We start from the raw sequence: 25723 nt of genomic DNA, 5'->3' as shown, positions 1-25723 counted from the left end.
ATAAAAATGGTAGCTATTTCAAGTTTGTGGGTTTTTTTCTCTTAGACCAGGTGCAGGAAAGAAGAATCTTGCAGATGAAAAGATTTTTATTTATCAGTACTTTTGTTTCAATTTTCACAACAGTTCTATCATCACTAGAGGCTTTTAAGTGTCTGCCTGTATCATATGTTGATCTTAATGAGACACAACTAGGCTTAACTGCATAGGAATGAATTCAAAATCTTTTTCACTCCATTTGGAGTGAAGTTAAAATGACAATTTCATCCCTGTGTAGATGTCCTTGTTTGCCTGCAACACTTGAGATTTACTTTAGCTTGAACACTAAAGGTAATTAGTGAGAGAGAAGGTGGGGTAAAAAAAGAAAGGATAGAAGAAATAAAAAACACACACACAAAAGAAACAAGCATTGCACAGAAATGGAAGTCAATAAACAGTGTAAATGGGAGTAATGGTTTTGTAAAGTGAAATGACTAAATCCAATGACTAACATTTTGTCAGGGCAATAATAATGGTATTTGTATCTGTTTTAATTGGCTTTAACCTTTCCCATCATGTGTGAACTATTAAAAAATTAAAGAGGAAAGTATTTAGTGAGACAGATTTATGTTAGCTCATGGTTTGCACCATTTTAATGAGGTCAAAGCAATAAAGAATCTCAGCAGATCCTGAGGTCTGGATGATGAATGACTGTCTTCCTCTGCTGATACGCAGTGTTGTGCTCAAGTTTGAGGTGCTGTTGGAATATGAAATACAAATTTCTAGAGCTGGGAAGTAGTCTTAAATGATTTTTCTCAGGAATATGTATGCAAATGTATTTGAATAAAAGTGAAATAACTTTTGCTTCCTGGTAGGGGAAAGATTGAAGTTGTTGGATTAGAGAAAAAGTTTTTAAGGTGTGTTTAACATACAAAAAATTAACACATGCACAAGTGTGTGGATACGTGTGGGGCTTACAGCAGTGTGTTCAGCAAATTGATCGGTTATCATAGGTAGTAAAGTTATGATGAGAATTTAGTAATTAATGTGCAGTTTTCCTAATGCAAGGTTGTACATGTGATAAGTGGAGTTTTTACTGGAAGAGTAGGTAGCAACTGATCTTCCGTTAGTGGCTTCATTGATTAAAGTTATTTGATTTGATTTGATTGAAATATACATTGCATCAAGCTTATTTTGGGCCTTATTTTTTCCATGTATTCTTCTTGTTCATTTTACTCCCATGAAAAATACCTGAAGTATAAGTTTGGAAATGGACAAGCAGTGAAACTCTTGCTTCACATCCAGATATGCATTATAGTTTATTTAGCAAGGTGCAGTATCTAAAAATAGAATTGGTCAAGTTACGCATGGTCACTGACCGTTTTCCTGTGGGAAACTGAATCTGCCTAAGGAAGCAGTGTAGGTCCCCTCGCACTTAGGAGCGCTGCAAGGTGGAGCTCCCGAGCACTTGTCTTCCTTTCACTGACAATATCCTCACATACTGCTCCCAAGGAAAAAAACACTATAAAAATAAAATGTGTATTACTTTCTGTGACAAAGAACTACATTGTTGGTCTAAAAGTTTTATTAACAGCTCATATTTTTATGATACTTTTAAAATAGTGGATTATGAATGATTGAAAATACCCTCCAGCTTAATTGAGAACCATTATGCCTGGTAATTGCCAGAGGTTTCTGCAAACAGCCGTTGTTCTCTGGCCTATTAACATAATTTGAATTTTTTATTGCACTTCATAATTATCTGTTGGAGTTAACAAACAGGCCCATTTGCTGAAGTGTTTAAGAACAAAACCCCAAATGGACTGCATCATGATATATTATTACTATTAACTGACCTTGCTGGAACAGATTTGTACATCAGTTTTTGATGGGGTCGTGACTTCTGCTGATGGAAGAGGAGTGTGGATTTCTCGTTTTCATTTCAATAAGTGTAGGTAAAACTGGATCTTTTAAAATTGTCTTTCACTCTTTCTTGCATGTCTACTCCATTTAGATCACGGTAGCATTTTAACGTGATCCCCATGATAGCTGGAGAGAAGCACTATTTCTGCCTTAGGTATTTAACGCATTTCATCTGTTCACTACACAAGTTAGCAAAGACAAGGAACTTGACTTCTGCTTAGATTTTAAGGTTTTCAGATCAACTCCTTTCCAGTTCTGATTTGTAGAGAAAACAGGCTCCCTATCTGTCATTTTTCGTGTACTGCAATAAATATTAATGGTCCCTCATGAGTCCTGCATGACCTATATAAACGTATACATTTTACATGTAAATATCAGTTCATGCATTTACTAAAATCACATATTCTAGTATTGATTTCTTACTGTCTAGGTTGACATTTCCTGAAGAATTGTTTTTAAATGGCAGATGTTGCATTATGGCTTTTGTTTCATACTTTCTCCTCTGACAACACCTTTCATTTGATGTTACTGCAGAATGCTGCACCCCCTCTTAGCACTCCTTGCTTTCCTCTCACACATCTCATGTTATTTGTTCTGTATGTTGTCTTTCATTGTAAAATGGAGTGACTAAGATAAACATGTCGGGTGCGCGTTGCCATTCTTCTTGGTAATGATTGCGGATCAAGGCATGAAGATGAAGGCAGCTCAGCAGGCTGAGGATGTGGCCGCGGGCTGGTATGCGGCACTTGGCTGGACTTGCTGGGAAGGTTCCCTCTGGTGTCTGCTCGGCAGACTGGCGACTGGTCCTTGATCTTCTAAGTAAATACAAACAGCCCCACAAAGATTATATGAGTATCTTCAGGAAAACAGTGACAATGATTTGTCAATATTAACTATAGGCAAGGGTATGTTAGTGGTGAGGGAGCATTTTCCTGCCTTGCAAATGTATCTGCAGTTTATATAATGCTTTTATGCTGGGTTGCGATTCTTCATAACTTTGGAGAAGCTCGGGAAGAGGTTGCACTGCCGCTCTAAACTAATTCGTAAAGTGCAGCGGCTGCTGCTTAATGTGCTTTTGTGCCTGTGAGGAAGATGTATATATAATGCAAATAGCAGCAGTTAGCTGTCTTTTCTGACACACGTTTTGTCCTTTCAAACTGAAATTCATTGTCTTATTACTATTATTTTTCCCAGCACATGATCACATACAGCATACTGTCATTTGTAATAGGAAAACCTCCAGTGACAGAAAAATCTCCTAGTTGTTCCTATTTCTGTCATTCTTCTTTGTAGAAATTGTTTTAAACAGGTTTTTCTTCCTCGAGCGTTTAGACCTTGAGCCTTCAGGTAATCTTCTCAATTAGTCCCTGGGGCTGTAGAGAGACAGGAAAGTGCAATTCCCTTAACAGCAGCTAAAATTACAGGTTCAGGTTAAAATTAAGGTACAGGCTTTAAACAATCTGGTATTAGGGGAAAAAAGAAAGAGGATAAAAGAAAAGAAAAGAAAGAAAGAGGATAGGAAGAGAGAGAAATCCTGGACATCTGGCTTAAAGTAAGGAGAGTGAAATCTGTGATCGACTTCTCAAGGACAATTATAAGTAACTCTTCCTTTGTAACACTCCGGCAGGTGATGGCTCATGCTCTGTGCGCTGCTTCTGTGTCTGTCCCTTCTGTCTGCCTGACTTCCTTGGCACTCCCCAGGATTCCTCCCATTACTGCAGTTGGATTTTGTAGGGCACAAAGGGGAAGTCTGAGGAGATTTGGGGGAGAGAGGACCAGGGGTTGGAAATGGGCAGAAAAGGAGCAGTCCTGTGTTTGCCTTAGGCCATTTGCTTATTTAATGCATTTAGCTATCAAATAATTTCACCCGTTATCTATTGCTTCTTTCTGTGGCAGAAACATTTTACATTTCCCTTTACATTCATAATTAGAAAGTGTATACCAGAAAATTGGTACATTTATTAGGAAAAAAAATGTTAGTGATGAAAAGACAAGCTTTGCGATGAGTAAAGGGAAACCATTCATAAGCAGGCATAGCTTATTTGTCGTGTTTGTTTTAACTTTGTAGGAAACACCTTCCTAGTGAAGGGGCAGAGCCAGCTGTAAGCCTGCCTTCCAGGCAGGGTGCACTGCAGGCCGAATGCCTGAGGCAGGCTGCGGGCCTGTGGAAGTGGCAAGCTTGGCATGCCGCGCAGGCCTCAGCCTGCATCTGCCTTTCAGTAGGCCCAGAGCTTTCTGAGGATTAAAATGACATTTTTTTTGCTTCAGGGATGTTTTAGTTATGCGAGGTGGAGTGGATGGAGAACTTCTTAATATGTAAATGTTCTGCCATCACTGAAACTGCTGAAATAAATATTATATGGGTGATTCTTAATGCTTTAGTTTGGTTAGTGTGGTTTCTTTTTTTTTTTTTTTTTTTTTTTTTTTTTAAGGCTAGGCAAGACTTGTCATTAGTTAAGCATGAACCAGGAGTGTGGAGTTCTTATGCTGTCTGTACGATAATTTTTGTTGTGGGCTGCCAGCTATTGTCAGCGAAGCAAATACATCCTACTCACATGAATCAGGCTAACTGGTTTTGCCTTGTAGGCAATACTTCTTGTTACCTGTATCTTCATTTTTTTTTTTTTCTTCCCCTTAGATAAATCAGTATAAAGTAAAACATATGTCTTCCTCCTTGTGAGTAATGAGAAGTTGATTGGGAAAATATCTCAAAGGACAATTCTTAGGGTTAATACATCACCTGTCCTAATGTGTGTGTATGTGTGTGCCTGTGTCCACGTGTGTTTATATAGTGTCAACATCTATGGCGTACACTTCTCTTTGATACACTATATGGATTTTTTTTCTATCCCTTGCAGCAGCATAAGGGAAGATCCTTAAAATGGGTCCTGCCTTAGCAGGGTTACCTGCAGTAACCCACAGGGGATGGTACGCAGCAAGGCTTCTTTTGCTTTTTGAGACTTATGTTCTGCTTATCAGCTTGATTTCTCTCCCAAGCATTTAACATTTCTTCTCTTAGAATTAAGCTAGTGCGTATTTTGTTGACAAGGTAGTGAAACACAACCCATTTGAATTTTACTGTGCATTGTGCTGACCAAAAATATTGCTGAGAGGATTTTTTATTTTTTTTATTTTTAAGTACCCCACAGGATAGGACCAATGATTGAATACACCTTATAATATGCTTTCTATATTTTTTGGTCAGTCCTTGACTCTGTTGTAGATGTGTTATGGATTTTATCCTATGTGTTATGGGTTAGGAAGATACTAAGTCTCATACTAAAGTGCTAGCAAATGAGCAGGGACATTCCCATCATGAAATTTTATGAGGCGTTAACTACAGGCAAGTTTCAGATTTTTAAGTCAGTTATCTTTTTTAATATTCTAAGCTCTTTTTTTACTTCTATGATATCTGTAAATCGTTGACCAGAGAAGAAACTGTTGTTTCTTTGTTTGTTTTCTGGTTTTGTGGTTTGCTTGTTTGTTTGTTTTTTGTCTCTTTTAGAAGTCATTTGTTTTCTAACATATATGCTATTGAGTTTGGGGGAGAGCAATAATGGGAGAGGGGTGCCTGACAGCCTTAAATCATTTAAAATTAGAGAGGAGGGAGGAGTGGATAGTCCTTTAATCATAAGAACTTTAACATCTGAAGATAAGCTCTCCGTATCTCCTTGTTATTAAAGGAATGTCCTCTGTTTTTCTTATTAGTTCTTTACTTATGGGATCTCAGGGATTGACCTGACTTGCATTTTCTTGTGTTGCGGTTGTACATCATTAGATTTAGTGTATTTGGAAGAAATAAATAACAAGATTAAACTGAATAAATTGAGGGTGTCACTCTATATAGTTTTAGCACATAAATGCTTGCATCAGGTATCCAGTTACTGTTCTATGTAAGAAGACTGTGGTGTTATGCTCTTATCATGAATGGTCTCAGGGTGAATTATGCAATCCATAGTGAACCTAAAAACTGGAATAGGATTATGCACAGCAGAAAAGTTATGCAGATATTCTTTGCAAAACCAGGTCTTACTATGCAGAAACAAGTCAAAGGGAACAACAGTTCTTAAAACTTTTTAAAAATATAAATCGGTATTATATAGAATAAGTGTGTGTGTGTTGTTTCACTTGTATTCAGCTACACTCTGTACTGCAAAGGTTCTTCCTGCCCCCTTTTGCGCTCTCACCACGTATAGGTGATGCTATAGCAGTATTGAAGGTAGGCGTGATGTGACCTGGGGTTTCCATTGTGTTGTCTGGACGTAAGAGGGAAGATGTCAGTGTATTTAACATAACATAATGCCCAATTGGTAGCTGGGAGAATTGATCTCCTTCATACATTTTTTAAGATTATTTTTTTTAATTGGGGGGGGGGAGGCCCTGACTTGAAGCCAGGGTGCAAAAGAAATAATCCCAAACTACTTAAGTACCTTTTAATGTTCTCTGTCTCCTTTGATAGACTGAATTTTTGACAGTGGAAGTGCAGACAGTTATATTCACTTCATCTTCCCTGACTGCTTTCTCCCTAAGCCTTCAGCTGAGTTTAGTTATGACTTATAACTTTAGCATGGCATTTGGGAAAAACAGAAAAAGTAGTATAAATGTAAATGTGAAAAGCTACAGCTCATTCTGTTTTTGAAATTGTTGGTGTGAAAAGATCTCAACAGTGTTTTATTTAAACAAGGTCTGCTTCAACCTTGATTGACTTGCAGTAAATTGCCTGGTACGAGAGGCAAAAGGAAGTGGATAGAAAAATGGCAATCAGCACCAAATGTTTCACATATTGATTGACAAGCACCAGAGATGTGCTGGAGTAAGATAAATTGGCTAACAGAGCCCATCTTGACAGCTCCTGAGATGGGAAAATTGTTCCTGTTAATTTGCTGCTGGGACCTTGTCATTTATGGGGATATATATTTGAGTGCCTTCTAATGGTGTAAACAAACTTTGGATTCTGAAGTAGTATATTTCAGCTTCAGTTGCTTTAATTCTTCTCTGTCCATGTATTTCTGAGCTGTAGTTATAAAGTGCTTTAAGATCGAAAAGATGAGAGAAACTGTCATTATTTTAAAGATACAGTTCACACTGAAATACAGAATAGCACATCCAGGCTGTTCTGTAGTCTGGTTGATTTTAGTAGGACTTTTCTTTACTGATAAGTATGGAACAGAGCCTTGCATTTATTTTGAAGGGAAGAACATGTATCCCAATTTTTATTCATTCATTTTGGCAAATTTAATTGTAACTATAATTAAAATATTTCCTACCTTTTTAATGTATCTAATTTTGTGCTTGCAAATGCCTTTTAATAAGGTTATAGGTTTTCTTAGTACTGCAGAGTAAAGCTCCCTTTCCCATGGAGTAGTCTTTCATCTCTGCGATTTCCTTTCATTAAAAGGAAATTTTATCTTTTTAATTTCCTGTACTGCTCTCCCAGTGTGCCAGTAATTGTGGCGGTACACACCAGCGCTAAAACAGTCAATGGTCTGATAGCTGTTGTGTTGGAATCTGCCACTCTGAAAGATTTTATTTTGGCTGAAATCTTTTCACATAAAGTGAAATTTGAAATTAACCTTCTCATGTACGAAATCAACATTTTTCAGTTTTTCTGTGAGAAACGTGCAGATTCCAGTGTTTATTTAAGGTGTGGTCCACAAACAGTAAATTGTGTTTTCCTTTCCTTCATAATTTATATTCCTTTTCTTTATTTGCATCTACTTCTCAGACTCTAAACTGGAAATTAACTTTTCGAAAAGGGAAACATTTGAAACCTTATTCAATAGTGGGGGGGTGAATGAATTTTTATCGGCACTTAAATTGCTCATTTGCAAGTGGCTTGGTAGTTTTGTCCATAATCCTTTATTTGGACGCTTTTCGTGTTCCCTGTCTTCTTCAGGGAGTAGTCAGCTTTACTGGAACACATCAGAGAGGTTTTTAAAGGGGCTAAATAGGCCTTGCTCCATATTAGTGACGGTATTTCATTTCCCCCTTTGACTTTTAGCTGCAGTTTAGCTCCAAACTGAATTTCCAGATCTGAGCGCAATGGACCGTTCGGAATTGACTGAACAGCAGCAGCCCAGTATTCAAGTCAGTAAAGACTTCTGCTGGGGGAGCTTCTCTCCGTGCAAAAGCTTTCTAGGACTCTTGGGTGAAATCCTGGCTGTGCTGAAGGCAAAAATACAATTTATATTGACTTAAATGGAGCTGAGATTTCACTGAGGCTTGCTATTAAGTTGTGGAATGTTCGCTCTTGAAGCAGGATCTCTTAGAGGCTGATAGCTTCCTCTAAAGGCATGCATGTGTTCAGTGTAAAATATCATAACATTTGTAGCATCCAGTTAATGTTTAAGAAAAAAAGATGTTAATCTGCCCGATGATATGGTAAGACACGAGGAAGGTAAATGCTTAAGCACTTTTGTGTTCTGGAAAATTCCACCCGTGGCTCAGGTAGCCGTAAAGTCAAGCCTTTAGTTTCGTTGTACACCCAAAACTTCCCCTAGTGTCAATATGGGCTGTGTAAGGAAGGCAGGGTACGATCTTAAGAGAGAAGAAACCAGACAAAGCAAGAAAACAGTAAGCACCAAGATAATATCATGCAAATGCAAGTATCAGTGTCAAGAGTAATGGAAGAATAATTCCCGTCGTAGTGATATTTCTCTTAGTGCACCTTAGTGTCTCCCAGCACTAAAATACAAACGTCTCCAGAGTGTATCGCAGCAGATGTTTAGCACTAATTCAGGAGTGCTTTCCACACGAGTTTAGGGACTGAAGAGGAATGCCAGATGCAATCTGTAGGTGTAACTAAGAAAAGCAGACTTGAAAAACCAAAAGCTGAATTAGCCAGAATATGGCTAATTAGCCAGAATATACTGGCACTGCACTAGATGATGCAGCAGATTTAGAGCATATTGTTTATCTTCCTTAGCCTTGTCCATACTACCGATCCTGTGAAGCCTTGTGTTCATTTTACATTTGTTCATCAGAAATTAGAGCTGCCTTCTCAGCAGGTTGCGAAGAGTTAACACAAATTATCTGATTACTATCCCAAACCCATGTGTTAGTAGTAGGTGTATATGACTTTCACAGATTTTGAATAATTACAGGTTTGAGTTTTCTCATGTTTGTTCAAGATCATGTTATTTTCCCATCTAGTAGTGACTCCAGGCACCTGAATCACTAATTGTTGAAAGGTTCCTGGAAATTAATTTCTCTAATAAAAATAAAGCCAACATCATTCATGATATCATCTTGTGTGGAGACAGCATGAGTGGCTGTTCAATGCTGTTTAGAATTTGAATAAAAAAGGTAAAGGTAAACAGGAGTTGTTTTGATAGTTGAAACAAGTTTTTATCACATCATAGTTTAAACTCTCTGTCACTAGAATAAAGATTGAATAAACTATTTGTACATTCATGTGTGGAGGTAGATGTCATATGGTGCCTGGTAATTACCTACCTTGGGCATAATTACAGTCCTTTCGTTAGTGGAATTCCCTGTCATGAATGCTTTGCTCCGTATGAGTTAAGATGGATAATAGGAAAATGCATTTCTTCCCAGTTTTTAAAAGCTGCACATACTATTAAGTGACTAAAGATGGAAAATCAGTCTCATGTGATGGTGGTTGTAAATCTTCAGGTCAGCTTCTTCCCAAAGCATACCTAATTTTAGAGTGTCCTTTTTGTCCCACGAAGAACAGGGAGTTGATGAGTTGTTGTAATTTAATGTCAGTTATAGTTCATATGGTTAGTTCAGTAGAACCTTTGTTAGGGAAGTAAAGTTTATGCAAGTTCACGTGATTTTCATTCAAGTGGATTTGCCTGTTTCTTCTTGCTCTGATTTTCCTGGCTAAATCAGAGGTACAGTGAGATTAGAGAATACATTTTGACTTTATGAGTGATGGGAAAAAATCACTGAAACAAATTACTGTTTTCCAGCTATGAAAGTATCATTAAACATATGCCAAGTAATCAGCTTGCTAGTGTAATATGTTCACGAAGGAAAAGAGTTTTCTAATCTTATTCACTGATGTTTTTCCCAAGACAGCAACAGCTTTTATAAAATGAGGATTATATCTTCTCATTACAGAATCTAATCTACCCAAAAGACATTGAACAGCTGCAAAACCCTGACATCTTCTAGTTGTAAATTGTTTTTATTATTTATCTTTGCTTAACTAAAAAGGAAAGAGGTATCAGATGATTTAACAAGACAAGAATTAAGTGACATTAGCTTTTGACAGCAGCAAATTATGCCTTTACATACTGAATTGGTTTAGATCGTTTTTAAGTCATGACTGTCTACTTATTTTTAATACCCAAATTCCATAAAATTGATATATTTTTTTAGATGGATTGCCTGGGAAAATTAATTTAGCTTTGACTTTATGCTAAAAGCCACAAGAGAAATGATTGATTTCCAAGTTAGTCTTACACTTCTGCATAGATTTTAGTAATGATAATAAATCATTTCTAAAAGTAATCTCGCATTTATACAGTGACTTTCATATTCAAGAACTACAAATACACAGCGCTTTAGGAAATAGTAACCACATGGAGGTGAGATGGTTTAAGGAAGATAACAAAACCTGTGTAAGCTTGTAGAATGCATCCATGTTAAAAGGGGGAGAGAGAGAGAGAGAGAGAACAGCACTTGCTGAATCTTCTTTGTTCCTTTTCTAGCATCTACAATTCTTAAAATATATTCCTGTGTGTGTGCAGTAAATGGTTCTACTTCAGAGGACAAGGAAAATAAAACGTTCCCATTGAATATGCTCAACATTGCACTTATTTCCTTTTTATTTTTTTCCTTTTTGTAGCACAAATTGTTTGCCATTTATTTTTATTTTTCTACCACAGACCATTTTTCTCATAAACAGTTCCTTGTCTTGTGGCAAAGTCTAACTAGAACTACAACTCTAAGCCAGAGAGATTTTATGCATTTCTTTCATAATGAACCTAGGTTTATTTTGTTTTGTTTCAGGGCTTTTCTGACTATTCCCCCTTTATGGTAGGATTGCTTGGAAATGTAAAAATATAAAATATAATGTGTACCTAAGAACAGGTAGCCTTGAGTTTTAGGATAAAACTATTCTTTTTTTTTTTAACGTCTAGAAAAATCCAAAGCAACATTCTACCTTCTAGACTATTAAAATGCTCTAAGTACATGGATAAAATAATGATTTCTAGAGTCATGCTTTCAAAAGAAATATGTTATTTTGCCTATTGAATGTGAATTTAACTGTCTTTTAAAACTGTTTTATGCAGTATCAGGTCCTCCTGTGTCACTGTGCTTCATGTTTTCAAAAGGGGGTAGAAATTTTGGCAGAGAACATGTTAATTGTGTTCAGTGCCCTTTTCTATAGGGCTTTGGCCCCCATTCCAATCATGGAGGTGATTTTGCTTTTCATTGTCTCTCACAATGGCTGTAGGAAACCCGTGTGGGGCTGAGAGCAGAGTTAGTTGCATTGCCTGCCTCAGGGAGGGTGTGCGTGTTGCTTGCGCTGAGCTTGGCCTCAGTATCACCTCTGGAGATGCTGCGAAGGTAAATGCTCCCCCTCGCCCTGAACACAGCAGGGGCACGTGTTGGGGTGTGATGGAGCTGGGCCTCAGGAACGCTGGTGCTTGGCTCCTGCTGCTCCGGGGAGCTGCAGCATGATCCTTCAGTTTTAGTGCTCCTTGAAATCGAAACCCCACCAAATTTAATTAAAAAAGAGAGAGAGAAAGAGAAGAAGAAAGGTCGAAAGGCTTCCGGGGCCTAAGCAGCAGAAGAAATGTGGCTCAAGGTAGCCCCAAGGAGGGGAGTGGGCAGTACCCAGCCCCCAACATGTGCAGCCATAAGGCCCTAGTTGCAGACAGAGATATTTTTCCTTTGTTTTCACTCTGTCACACTATTGCTCTGATTTTATACTGTATTTTTTTTTTTTTTTCTGCATAGCAAAAGCTTTGAAAAAGGCATCTAGGGTACTGTTCAGTGGGAATTGGGAGGGATACCAAACCATAGAGCTGGTTTGTCTTTGCAGGTTCACTGTTAGATAAATGATGATGTGATGGTATCTATTTCATATTTTCATATTTTTCATCCTTAGCTGCCCCTACTGTCCTTTTTGATGCCAAGAAACGTCTGTAAGCATCAATAAGCAGGTCTGTGCAAGGATATCAGCCCCATGCTTTAGGAAGACCTTTTTTTTCTCCTTTGACTCTTGTGAAACAGACTCTGCAGACACTTTTCTTACCTTGACTGGGTTTGTTTGTTGCTTTCAGAGAGATAGGAGCTTCAGTACTTTTCTTCAGTGATAACTGTCATCCAAAATCTTGATTTATGTCTATCTTTTTCTGCAGTTTTTGAAGCTTGTTTGTCTTAGAGTAAAAATGCAACAGGAGTTTAGGCAAAAGGAAGCAACTTGATGCTGAAGAAAGCGCTCAAAAATTTATCAGATTTCTTTTCCAGTTTTTCATGTATACTTCATTTTGGACTATGATTTTTTTGTCTTATCAAGTTGAAGCCTGATAAAACAAGGGTTAACTGAGGTAGCTTCACAGATAAATCAGCACTGCTGCTTGCAGGGTGGGTGAATTGTTGGGTGGTGCCTGCCCTCTCCCCAAGCCTGCCGAGCTCTGAGAGCAGAGGACTTTCTCCCCTGCTTTGCCTGCTGGGTCTCCATGCTGGCCTGCAGAGCACTGAAGTACAAATTCCTTTTTAGCTACAAAAATAGATGCTGTTACTATACAGAAAAAGGGGAATTTTTCCCATTGCCAGTTAACTGTGTCAATTCATCAAATACAAAATATTTATATTCCTTATGCCAGTTATGATGATGTATATTTGATTTATTAAATGCGACTCTGCTTGAGAGTGCCCAGCCCATTGGGAAGACATGCTTTGCACAAATAGTTGAAGGACGTTTTTTTCATGCAAGAAAGCAATTATTGTGTGCAGGAACAGGAGAGTGCTGAATGCGCTATACCTCAGGAACGTTTCACCTCATCAGCTGCCTGCCTAATTTATAGTGCTTTGCACTGCAAAAACATGCTTCTTATGGTATCTAGCTGTTTCCTGACACATTTAGCAATGTTTCTCACTCTTTAAAGTGAACTAAACATTGCTGACAATGTAGGGGCTTCAATTAGGCTGAGCTGGAAATGTAGTCAGAAATGTGGTGTGCTCTGTAGGTAGAGGGAGGTGTTTTACTCCTGGAAACAGGGTCCTGCTGAGTGCTTCTCATGGTGCTTCCACTCCGTGTTCCAGGTGTCCTGTAGGAAGGGGGCTTCCTCAAAAGGAGAAGGGTCTTTTAGGCTTAGGACATCCATAACAAAGTGAGATTCATCTGATGGGGAAAAGTTGGAGAATTTCATTGCAGATGTAGTAAGCTTTGAGATCTGTATGTGGCACTTGGATTTTTTCTGATGACAAACTTTTGTATTGAAATGCCATTCCAATTAGGAGTGCGGAATGACAATATACAGATAGTGATCTTTACCCTCAGAAAATCAGTGGCAAAATGTCTATTAAATGAGTCTGAATTGGTCCTTTAGACCTCTTAGAATAATGCTCTTTTTTGGAAATTTTGCATACCTGCTTAAGTGTGTGTGGGTAAAAGTATGTATGAATATATATATATACATAATTATTGTTCCTATTATGTTGTTTTTAGGTAGTAATATTAGAATTAACTGAAGGGATTGCTTAAAGCTTTTCAAGATGCGTTTTTGTAACGGGTATTACACCATGCCCACTCATGTCAAAACTCTTAAATTTCAGTCATTTTTGACATGTGTTCCCTGCTTCCTGTCGTGCACCGTAGTGGAATATAGAGGCCAGAGTTTCACACACGTGGGTTTTATTCACCTGCAAAACTCCAGGGGTCTTTTGAGGGAGGAGGAAGAAGTATGGAAAGCACATCTCAAAAATCCTTCAGAAACTGATAAGCAGTCTGGTTCTCTTCTTTGATTGTCTCATATGTATGTATAATAATGCTAGGAGTGATTGCAGCCAGTCCTTTTTCCTTCCTGGTGATGAGTTGTGGTCTCTTAGGCTAACAGCAATGGCAGTATCTCTTTCCCAAATGTATCGTTGTGATTAAGATGAACAGAATTCTTCTTAACTGTCTTACAAGTGTCTGGACTCGAGACAGTCTTCTCCGTAGCCCTGTTGCTGTGTTACACCACGGCCACGCATGGCAGGTTCCCACTAGTAAGCCTGTAACCCGTTCTGACCCTGTCACTTACCCAGCTACAGACTCCCTGGATGGAGATTGCCATGCTTTTGGGTCTCATAGCTAATGATGCTGTCAGGGACATCACTTAAACAGCCTCTTTAGATGTAAGTAGAAGGAAATGTCGTTCCCTCTAAAACATGGAGTGATTACTCGAGTCCAGAAACTTGTCATTTAGGAAGGACATGAGCAGGACTTGGCAGCCAGTGATAGACTTCCTAGGCAATTTCCTCTGCTTCACTGCTCCAGACGAGTCACAACGGAAAAGCTCCAAAACCACAGCCTCATTTTTCCTTTTTCAGGCGTACTTGAAGGTGCCAGTGAGGATTGTCTGAATTTTGAGACATCCAACAAGTCAGAGGACAAAACCCCTCAGTGTTCTCTATTTCACTTCTGTTCCTGTTGTACAGACCAGTTACAACAGCAACTGGTAAACTACCACTTGTAATTACCATTATGTAAGCTACTATCCTAGAGCTCAGAGTTGAAACAAATTTCACCAGCAATGGTCAGCCACTGCCCCAGCACTGCGCACAACTGGGTGATCAGAAGGCAGCTGAGGCTGCTGCCCGAGTCCCAGTACCTGGCTCTGGTAGATCTGGGAGTTGCAAAGATTTTGTTTGCAACTTAAAGCATTCACTGATGCCACATATCACTTACTGGCCTCCAGACATGCCCAACATCTACTGAAGTACAATTAGATGATTTCTAGCAAAGCTTGTCACATACACTAACGAACCATATTTCTGTATTGGTGTAAAAGACCTCAAATTCTTCCTTTTTCTACAACTCTTCATCTGTAAAACTAGTTTCTTTAGATATAGGCCCTCTGTATTTTTGTCCAATTCTTTGGATACTCTTATGAATGTTTCAGTTGCTTCATCAGCTTGGACTAAATGGAAAGCTTGACTTGCTTGCATGTACTGTTGTCAACAGGAATGATTTTCGGGGACAGATGGAGAATCCTATCTAAGTTCCTGGTTTCATGCGGCATTCTTCCCTGCAGATTCTTGAAAGGTTAGGCGGGATGCAGCCAGAATGACTGTGATAGCTTTGAACTAAATGCTACATTGTAGGACTTCAGACATCCGAGGAGCTTACATCATTATTTTTGCCTCTGGACTTCACCAATGCAGTCTGAATGCTGATGTCCATTACATGAATTTCCGCTCCCAGTGTGATACAACTCTTGGCCTTATTCTTCTAATAAGATCTCTTGTATGCAGTCCTCTCCCTCCTGAAGCTCATCTTCAAACAAAAAGACATTGACCTTGCTCCAATCACTCCTTATCACTCTGGCATGTTGCTCCAAAGAATTTTCTAATTTTTATACCCCTGGAACTTTTCAAGACATTAGCAATGCCTTATCCTCATTCTTGTATGAATTTGAAATTTGGAGTTCATAGCACTGTTTCATTTGCACCTTATTCAACCACTGTCTGTCTGTGAAGCTGTCCTTAATGAGAAATCTTTCTTAAAAAGAAATCTTCACATCAATGTCTGATCTGCATACTCAGCTTTTGTGGGTGCATTGCAGGGGATGGTTGCAGACCTGTGGCATCATTACCAGCTACAAGCATGGCCTGATTTTTGAGCGTTGACTCAAAGGCAGATTTTAAGCCTCAGGGACTTAAAGTGTAGCAGTAATTGAGGTGTCATTTCCTGGATTGATGAAGAGAGATGTGACTCTGTTAAAAAGAAAAAAGCAGAAATAATGTCAATGTTTGTCTGCTATATAATCTTACCAGGGCCGGGGAGAGAATATTAAGTGATAGACTAAAAATAAAACAAGAAGGCCCTTGCAGAATGAGGTACCATGAAGCACGGAAGCCCAAAGCCACCATCCCAAATCAGAACATACTCCAGAAGATGACTTATCACGTTTATCCTTCACTTTAAAAAATAAGATAAATGACAGGAGGAAGTAATGAGGAATATAAAAAAAAGGAAAAGGTTTGTTGTTTGCTTGCTTCTTTTGAAAAGGGCCTCAGGCATACTGTATTCACTATTTTTGTGCCACACATGAGTATATGCAGTATGAATATATATATGAACAGATATTTGAAGAACTATTTTTTTTCCTATTGAATTTGTAATACATCAGCTTTTAGACTTCGGCTTCCCTTTTGTGGCATTTGTGTGTGGTTTTCTTTGGCTATATTACATAATTGCATTACTGCTGTCAATAGAAGTAAGTATCCATTACATAGCATTTCTGTCAATACACAGTGAGATAAAATTCTTATTTATAGAAGTTTTATCATATTAGCACATTAAGAGTAGATATAAATTGTACCTACTCCTATTTTACATTACGGATTTGATTTCTGAAAGCAGCTGCTTAACAAGAGACTGATGTTCCCATATGTCAGTATGTTTTACAATACTGTAGCGTAACGTGTCCCATAGTGAAATGATGAGAAGTTAGAATCATTTTGAGAGATGGGAGGTTTCAAAATATGTTAAGGCATGTGCAGAAACACAAATATGTCAGGGAGCTTCAGGTTTACAAAATTCAATCTGTTCAATAACACATTGGACTTATTTGACCAAGATAATAGTTTTCAACAGTATGGAATTGAACTTATTATTTCTGTCTTAAGAATGTATAGTAACAAATGTTATTTGTCATTTTGTCATGCTTATTATAGTCTAACTGCGTATGTTCAACTCTTTTCAGTAGTTTTACAACCAATCCCTCAGCTGTGGTCCTGCAGATAGTTACTCTTTAGATTCATTTCCTAAGGAAACAAAACTTAATATGTATCTCTCTGCACATGTGTTTTTCTGTTCCTCTTCAGTAATTTTTCGGTTCACTTCCTATCAAATTTTACAAAAGGTTGGTTGTTTTAAGATGTTCTTATGTGTTACAGGTAGTAGGGGGATGGAGAGACAGAGAGAGAGAAGCAGCACTACTAGAGCCCTGCTACTAGAGAGAAAGGCAGTGCTGGGAGTTTAGTAGATGCCAAAATCAACCTGACAGAAAGATCATGAATGCCCCAACTACAAGAAAAGCTTTAATCACATTTGGCAGCTTGTGAGAAAATCTAACCACAAGACAGATTGACAGTAGGTTCCATGGCTCACAGACATTGATGTTTTTCAATTAACACGTACTTCTGGACAAACCTTCCTCAGGAGCCAACTTCCCACCAAAATAATGCAATGTTTTAACAACTTGATACCTTCTGTTTCATCTAGGCTACAAACAGAAATGTAGTAATTAGAAATGTTACCTTGTCTTCAGGGATTTGGGCTGTATTATATCATGAAGGTAACGATGTGATTAGCTTTCCTGGCAAAAGAATTGTTGGTGTTTTTTCATGTCTCAATACATTCCACAAAAAATGTACCTAAATTTCTTTAAAATATTGTATATGATGTGCACAGAAAGTAAAGTCTTTTTTTTGTTTTGTCATCACCTCACATGTACAACATTTTTATAAGAGTATGTATTTCCTTGTGATATGATAAATGAGGATTTTTAATATGTAAAATCTCTTCATTTAATTTCATGATGTTGAAGCAGAGCCAGAATGTGAGAATTAAATGCACTGTGTGTACAGTGTCACATTCCTGTCAGAGGTGTGTAAAACCTCCAGTCTTGCTGCTTGTTTCCTACATATTGCAAAGGAATAATTTGTTTTTTCTCAACTACATCCCTTGAATATTTAGGTTATGTGCTGTAGTGTTTCGTAAGAATAGCACAATCATGAGTAATAACAGTAATTATTCGTGTCATCAATATTAGAATTATTCCTGGTAAATGCAAGTCTGCAATGAAAATACTCAATTCATATTGAATTTTCTGTACCATAAGAAAGGGTAGATGAGGGTTGCTGTGGAGTCACTTAAACACGTGATAATATCATTTTCCTTATGCCACATGATAACTTGCCCATTTGATGTTATCATCAATTTATCCACAGTTAAAATAATAAAAAATAAGCGTAACAGTCACTTGCCTATCTCAAGGTGTTGTTGTTTTAGTATTATTTTTTATTTTATTTATTTTAAATCTTCTGAAGGTAGGAAAGCAGTTCATGCTATTTGCTGGTACCAAGCAGTGAAAAAAAAATTTAGTATCTATGGGTACTTTTGGTTGATTGTTCTTCCCCAAACATAATTTATATGTAGTCATTGGAATTTTTTCACCTTTTTTTTTTTTTTTTTTTTTTTAACTTAATGAGATAAACCTTAGTGTAATTCCTATAAAGTAAGGGGTTCTGGAAATGAAGGAGATGTAATCAAGCGAAGAGCCAGCATGCATTTGCTCTGTTACTGTTTCTTTAAAAGTGATGGAAATAAGGATGCACCATTTTATATAGTTTTGCAGTGTTTTAACATTTGTAGCTAGCATGCAGCAGATCTCTCTCTGCCTCACAGACTTTGGCAGGATTACAGAGGTCATATTTTCCTATGTATAAATTATTCATGAACAATTTCTCCAATGCACTAGATAAACTTGCAGGAGTCAGAATGCATGTTTCTCTTACTCCTCTCATCCCTATAACCAGTCATATTCTAATAGGCAGTGCCAAAAAAAAAAAAAAAATGCTGGCTTCATCTGTGTGCATTTGATGGAATGGAGTGGTATGAAGTTATGAGAGCGAAGTTCACAAAAGCAAAGAATAAGTAAGAATTATAATTATTATTATTTCTTGGCTAACTTGATACCACTAGTTTAATTAACCAAGTACATGTTGTTACGGTGGGCTGAGGTCTATAGTGCACATTAAGGACAGGGTTTCATATTTAAAAGTTCTCTCCCTGCTGCACCATTGTAGAAAGAAATGAGAATGAAAGGACACGAAACCCTGGTGCTTCCAATGCATATTACAGCTTAGCCCATGTCTACAAATAGAAAAATTCAGAGGTGGTTACAGACATGTGCTGTAATTCCAGGGCTTAGATCGTTATAGTCCTCTTTCTGTGGAAATTCATTTGGTGAAAACGTACAGCTGATGTGCTTGCCTTTTGCAGTGTTTGAGAACAATTTGAGAACAGTCTGGTGCTGTGGAGGGAGGGATGTCCGGAATGAGCTCACAGCCCAGCTGCTCACAGTGCTTTCAGTATGATGCAAAGGGACGAGCTCGTACTAGTGGCGAGATTTTGTGACTCTGAGCAGTGTTGTGTTATTTGGACAGTTACAGTAAAATTACTTGTGTTTTTTTTTTTTTTTCCATTACATTCATTGCTGATCTTTGATCCCTGTGTCCTCTTTCCCAGGTCGTCCCATTCCACCTACATCCTCGTCTAGCCTTCTCCCATCTGCTCAGCTGCCCAGTTCTCATAATCCTCCACCAGTTAGCTGCCAGATGCCATTGCTAGACAGCAACACGTCCCATCAAATCATGGACACCAATCCTGATGAGGAGTTCTCTCCTAACTCATATCTGCTAAGAGCATGTTCAGGGCCACAGCAGGCTTCCAGCAGTGGTAAGAAAAATTGCAACCATATGGAGTTTGTTTGTGACGTGTTTGTGCTGTTTTTATACTTTTTTGCACATGTTCTTGCATCACCTCAAAATTAAGAGCATATATGAAAATGAGGCAAACAAAAACCTGAGTTTTATTTCATTGAATTTTTTTTGTAAGCACTATATATCATATATGTTTTTTCTCTGTTTTTCTATAGAGGCCTTTTTAATTGTAAGAGTGTTATAAGCAGTGTAAAGTTATTACTGAATGCTTCATCCAATGAATTTATTTTTCAAATAAGGTTTATTGCTTATGGATGTATCTGGTAAAAGAGGTATACACACGGTGGTCCTTTGTTCTGCATAGGCTAGTCAGCTCCTGATATAGGTGACAAGGGTCTGTATCTGAACATCCGTGTTGCTTCTGCAGTTGTGTGTTTGCTCTTGTTTCAGAATCTCATCCTATAATATCAGTGTCACCTTTAACCAAGATACTGATATTTTCAGTAAACTAAATTTTGTTTTTCAGGCCCCTGTTTTGAAACATTTGCAGCTCTGCTATCAGTCATATATTCTGTAGTGCTTAGAGTTTTCCCTTCTCTCCCTTCTCTCCCTTTATTTATTTATTTTTTTTAAACAAGCACCTTTTCATTTTGACAGGCAATAAATTGAGGAATGAAAATGGAGTCCCTTTTTAGAATTCTAATCAAAACAAAGAAGCTTTATTTGTTGCTTATATTTTTGAACATAAACATCTGTTGTGCAGTTTCTGTCTATTTAACTAGAAACTCTAAGTTCATATTTGTAAACGGTTATATCTTAAATGCAGTTTCTGACCTGCTCAAGGTCTCTTTCTAATGCACAATACAGGTCTGAACAGCATTGGATACACTACGTGGTGTGAAGCTTTTTGCCTTTGTGGGTGCATACAGTAGATTTAAATGATGCCCTGTAAACAGTGGCTGGTGGTGTGTGGTGGGAAGATGAGGCAATGGGCAGAAGTTGAAAAATAAAAGATTCAGAGTGGATATAAGGTTAAATGTTGTCCCTAAGCATTGGATTGGAATAGGTTGCCTGGAAGCCTGTGCAGTCTTTGTGCTTGGAGGTTTTCAAGAACATAGTTAAAATCCTGAGCTACCTGGTCTGACCTCAGAGCTGTCCTGGTTTGGCAGGAGGTTGGATTATGGGCATCCTGAGCTGCCTTCCAACCTGAACTGTCCTTTAATCCCATGATCCCTTTCCTATCTGAGATATTTTAAAACGGACAAATAATAATTCAGAGATTGAGCATGTTACCTTTGTTTTGAGATTTGAGGGTGGAAAATATATGGTGTTTTGCTTGTTTTTGTTTTAGAGAGATTTGGGATAATCTCAGGAGCTGCAAACCTCAAAATGGGAAATTCAGTAGAAACTATAGAAATTCCTAAAACAAAAAGTGGCTCTGTAGTTAACGTTCTATTTTTGAATCAGCATAGCTTCTGTAAAGATTAGTACCGTCTTAGAAACCTTCATGAGTTCTTTGAAGGGGTTAGCGATTTGTGAGTAAGGGTGATCTAGTTGATGAAGTGTCTTTGTATTTTCAAAAGGCTCTCAGCAAAATCTGTCACGTAGTGCTTTTAAGGAAACTAAATTACTGTAGGGTAAGAGGGAAGGTCCCTGCATGGTAAGTAGCTGTTTGAAAGGCAGTAAGCAGAGGCTGGAGTTCCCTAATGAATTTACATGGTTCTTGAAGATACCTGGAGAAGATGGTGAGCTGTGGGAAGGAAAGGTAGATGATGACAGGGCTCTGAGAACAAGATCAGACTGTGAAGAATCACAAAAGGACATTGTGAGACCAATTAACAGCAATAAAATGGCAGAAGACATTCAGAGCAGAGGAAAGTGATGCTCATGGAGAATGCAGTTCTGGTTTGCAGGTTGGTGATGGACCATTACTGGTCAGGAGTAAGTTCTTGGGGATATGTGTGCTTCTTCCCAGAGCTTGGGAACAGGTGAATGTTGGCAGCTGAAAAAAAAAAAATAAAGAACAAAAACAGCACATGGTTTGGATAAAGGATGTGGTCGGTCAAACAGATTAGAAGGGATTAAAAGGGAATGGTAAGAGTGGCTGGAAGAGAAAGACATAGAGGGTTGCTAAGTAGAAGAAAATCACAGTAGAGAATATGAACTAAAAATAGAGACTTGAAGGATACTTGAACACTGAGTACTTGGTTTCCAGCAGCACCTGTAAATACCAAGGGTGAACCAGCAGGGCTTTTCTTATCAAATCAAACAAAGGTATTTGCAGTAAAAGAACGTCTGAAAATTTAATGGAGTTTTAAATACTAGTCATTGTTTATTTGAAAAGGTTTTAAAGAAAAATTTAAAGCTTTGTGTTTCACACTTGTGACTTTGGACTGTCACAAGGAACCCTTTTGGCATCTTCAGCTATGTTTTGATTTGTTTATGTATGTCTGACTTGTTCTTTCTGCGTTTTAACATTTTCCTCCAAAATATTCCATTTTCTTCTTTAATAATCTCTTGCATAATATATTATGGCTTGCTCTTAATTTTCAGGGCATAGAAAAAAGCATAATTGATCAGCACTGAGACTGTTTTATAGCATATGCTCTTCTAGACCAACTCATAAGTGTTTTCTATGTCATTTTTTTCTGTAGTTCTCAAAATGTTTCCTTTAGAGAGTTTATAAGAAAATACCACAGACAGTGACATACACTTCAAATTGGAAAAGCTTACCTTTTTGTCTCATCCTTCTTCTTTAAAGGCTTTCAGAGTAACTTTTACCGTCTACATGATGTGGAAATGTAGACTGCTTTTTTATTTTATTTTTATTATTTTATTTTTTAAAATCTGTTTTAGGGCCTTTGTAAACTTAGCAACAGAGATCCAGATATTTTGAAGAGATTAGATTAAACCAAATGTTTTGTTTAAATTTGGGTTTGGATTAAAAATAAAGATTTGAAGATATTTAGATTTAAGGCTTAGATTCCACGTAATATATGTTTATTAATAAATATTTGCTAGCACTCTCTAGGTTCTTCTTTTAAATATCTCTTTAGTGGTCTTCAAAGTGCATACTGAAGATGAAATACTTGCAGAAGACTGATTACATTATATGGGTTTCTTGCTTGATTGTACGCTTATGCTTGCTTGAGCCTCTGCAATTATAGGTTGTCTCCTCAACAAGTTTAAGATGGGTCCTCTTGGATATGAGGTGATAGTCATCCATATGTACCATGCTGTGCCCTTCACAATAGCCATTCTTGATAGGTTTGGAAAATTCATTTGTTTAAAAAAAAAAAAAAAACTAATCAAATTTTCCATCAAATGAGCAATCTATTGTTGATATTATGAAGGCCTTTAATCTACAATAAATCTTTGTTAGAACTCATCAGAGCTTCTAGTTTGAGAGAAATGTGATTATAGCACTCTTAAAATGACATTACATCATCGGGGTGATTGGTTTATCATTTGGAGAAGCGACATCAATCATAACTAGCATAACCACACAGTAAATGAATTCAACCTTTCTACTGCAGAACAATGACACAATAATTGCTCAAAATCAGACTTAAAATGAAATCAGAAAATGCACTTTCTTTAAATATGATGTTAACCTAATGGAATATGTTATTAAAAATCATGTTTGAGGAAATTCTATGTAATTAAAAATATGTGAAAATGTATTCCTTTTTTCCTCTCATTAAAACCTGATTTCAGTTGCAGAATCATTTTCTATGCAACAGATATTATGCTGTTTTTAATTGAACTCCCATCACTTACGTTCCTCCACTTGTATTTCTTAATAAAATATGCAACACAATTATATGTGATGAAGGACAAGAGGTTTTTGAAAGCTGATGCACCTGCTGATAGTATTTTGAAAAACACAAATATTATAGAAGGAAATGATACCTTTTATACATGAAATGGTAGTGAATTTTTTTTCCTTTTACTAGAAGGTCAGTTCCTGTCACAGCATTTTCTAGGATGGTTTCTTAGAGCTAACAATAAGAATAGGTTTATTTCTTCTCCCTGTATACGTTTTATGTATTTTCTTTCTAGCAATGTAAGGTGACTCATCTTGCTGGAATAGCATTGTGATGGCTTCAAGCACGATACAATAGAACAGGCTGTTTTGCAGTCTTACAGAGAAAAAAAAAAAGATTTTTTTTGTTGTTGTTGCCAGCAGGTTTGCTTTAATATATATGTATTTTATGTAAGGTTTACAATTATTAAACCAAATTCTAGAATGCCAACAAATAAGAGTGCTTTTTTTTTCCCCCCAGCCTGAGTAAAGCACCTAGGATATACCTGCTTGCACAATAGTTATCAGTCTAATGGAGCCATAATTGGATGCATTCATCATCTTCAACCATTCTAACAATGAGAAAGTAGATGCAGAATGGTTTGGGGAATATTTTGAATTTGGGAAAAGGATGCTTCTAAACTCTGAGAATGTGCATTAGACAGAGTCATGTGGTTCCCAGGAAGGTATTGAAGTTTAACTGGCATGGGGTTCGAGCCCAGTTTTTCAGTGCAAACATGTCTTTTTAGCTCAGAGAAAATAATATACAGCGTTTGGCTCAATGTAAGAGTATTTGCCCACAGAGTAGTTTGGACATCACTTAGAAAACAGGGTTTGCTTTGATTTTTCACAAGCAGTTATTGGCAGCAAGGAGAGGGGAATGGAGGAACAGGTTGGCTTGAATTAAATAATTGTTGTTTGGTGTTGTCTGTGAGTTAGACTTGAAGTAAAATGTAATCAATTCCTTGTGTTTATGACCCCAGTTTACTGTAATTTATTATGTAAAATATCAATATTCATTATATTCAGTATAAATATTTAGAAGGCTCTCCTGTAATCGACAGATAATACCTTTTTCTAGTATTTCATAATTATTGTGTAATTTAATCCACACAAACCACCTCCTTGTAGTAGGTAAATTTTATTTTTTTTCTTCCCTGAAGGAAGCCAGAACTCTCATTAATACATTGTAGCCTGAGGTCTTTTTTGAGATCCTGCGCTGGGAGTGCTTGGAAGTGCTCTACAGTCTGGCATATCAAATAAACACATTTCCAGCTTCTAGTGTTTAATGTAAACCCATACAAAAGAAGTTATCTTCAAGAAATGAATGAATTCTATAGAAAAATAATTGTATCTCCTTCAGATGATTAAGTATCACCCCATACTGAATGGAGAAAGTGGTTTCTGTATTTGCCAATTTACATGATAGAAAATAAAGTAGCAGCAACAAGAATCTAGAATTTTTTCTCGTAAAGGCTTGACTTTGTCTTACTTACAGACTAAATAAAGGGATTTGGATATCTCAGTAGGCAGAATCTTCATCTTTTTGCCATGGGTTTAAGCTGTAGATAAGACGCCTAGGCATGCATAGCTATCCCAGCACGAGGCCCAGTTGCTGGATTGCTAAAAGAACTCTTCCGCAACTTACTGGGCTCAGCACAGAGACCTTCAAAAATTCTGACAGGAATCAGAGGAAATTCCACAGAGGGAGGTACCAAGTCCTGCACCTGGCAAGGAATAACCCCTGCAGCAGCATGCGCTGGGGGCTGAAGTGCGCCTGCAGGCCATAAGCCAACACACATTGACCATAAGCCAAAAACAACATGCCCTTGGGGCAGGAAAGTCAGCAGCAACCTGGGCTGCCAGCAGGTCAAGGGATCACCCCGGTGAGATGCATCTGGAGGGCTGGGTCTGTGCTGGGCTCCCCAGCGTGCCAGAGAGGTGGACTTACTGGCTTTGGGGTAGGCCACTGATCACTGGGGTGATCAAGGGCTTGAAGCAGTTAATGCACCGGGCGAGGCTGAGAGCTGGGACTGGACAGCCTGGAGAAGAACGGGGACAGGGGATCGTACCAGCGTACATTAATACCCAACGGGGAAGAAGAGGGAGCTAGGCTCTACTCAGTGGTGTCTGCTGACAGGGCGAGAGGCAATGGGCACAAGTGGAAATACAGAAATTATGGTTTGAATATAAGGTGTTTTGGGTCGTCCTTGGTTGTTTTTGTTTTGTTTTGCTTTCATTGTTGATGTTTGTTTTAATAGTACACCATGAAGGTGATCAAACAGGTTGCCAGAGAGGCTGCGAAGTCTGTGTCCTTGGAAATACTCAAAATCTGACTGGGCACAGCAACCTGATCTTGCTGACCCTGCTTTGAGTACATGATCT

General features: G+C 37.8%; 1 protein-coding gene across 3 annotated transcripts in view; it reads left to right on the top strand.

The window, feature by feature from the left end:
- TENM2 (teneurin transmembrane protein 2) overlaps positions 1-25723 on the top strand; it is a 1590996-nt gene that overhangs the window by 1349595 nt on the left and 215678 nt on the right. For all 3 annotated transcript variants that reach the window (XM_040574031.1, XM_040574032.1, XM_040574033.1), the window contains one exon: positions 19340-19549. In XM_040574031.1, coding sequence (XP_040429965.1) covers positions 19340-19549 — 210 coding nt within the window. The remainder of the gene's footprint in view (positions 1-19339; positions 19550-25723) is intronic.

The sequence above is a fragment of the Cygnus olor genome, chromosome 14 (assembly GCF_009769625.2).
Source record: "Cygnus olor isolate bCygOlo1 chromosome 14, bCygOlo1.pri.v2, whole genome shotgun sequence".
Lineage (NCBI taxonomy): Eukaryota > Metazoa > Chordata > Aves > Anseriformes > Anatidae > Cygnus > Cygnus olor.
This window is presented reverse-complemented; position numbering and strand designations above follow the sequence as displayed.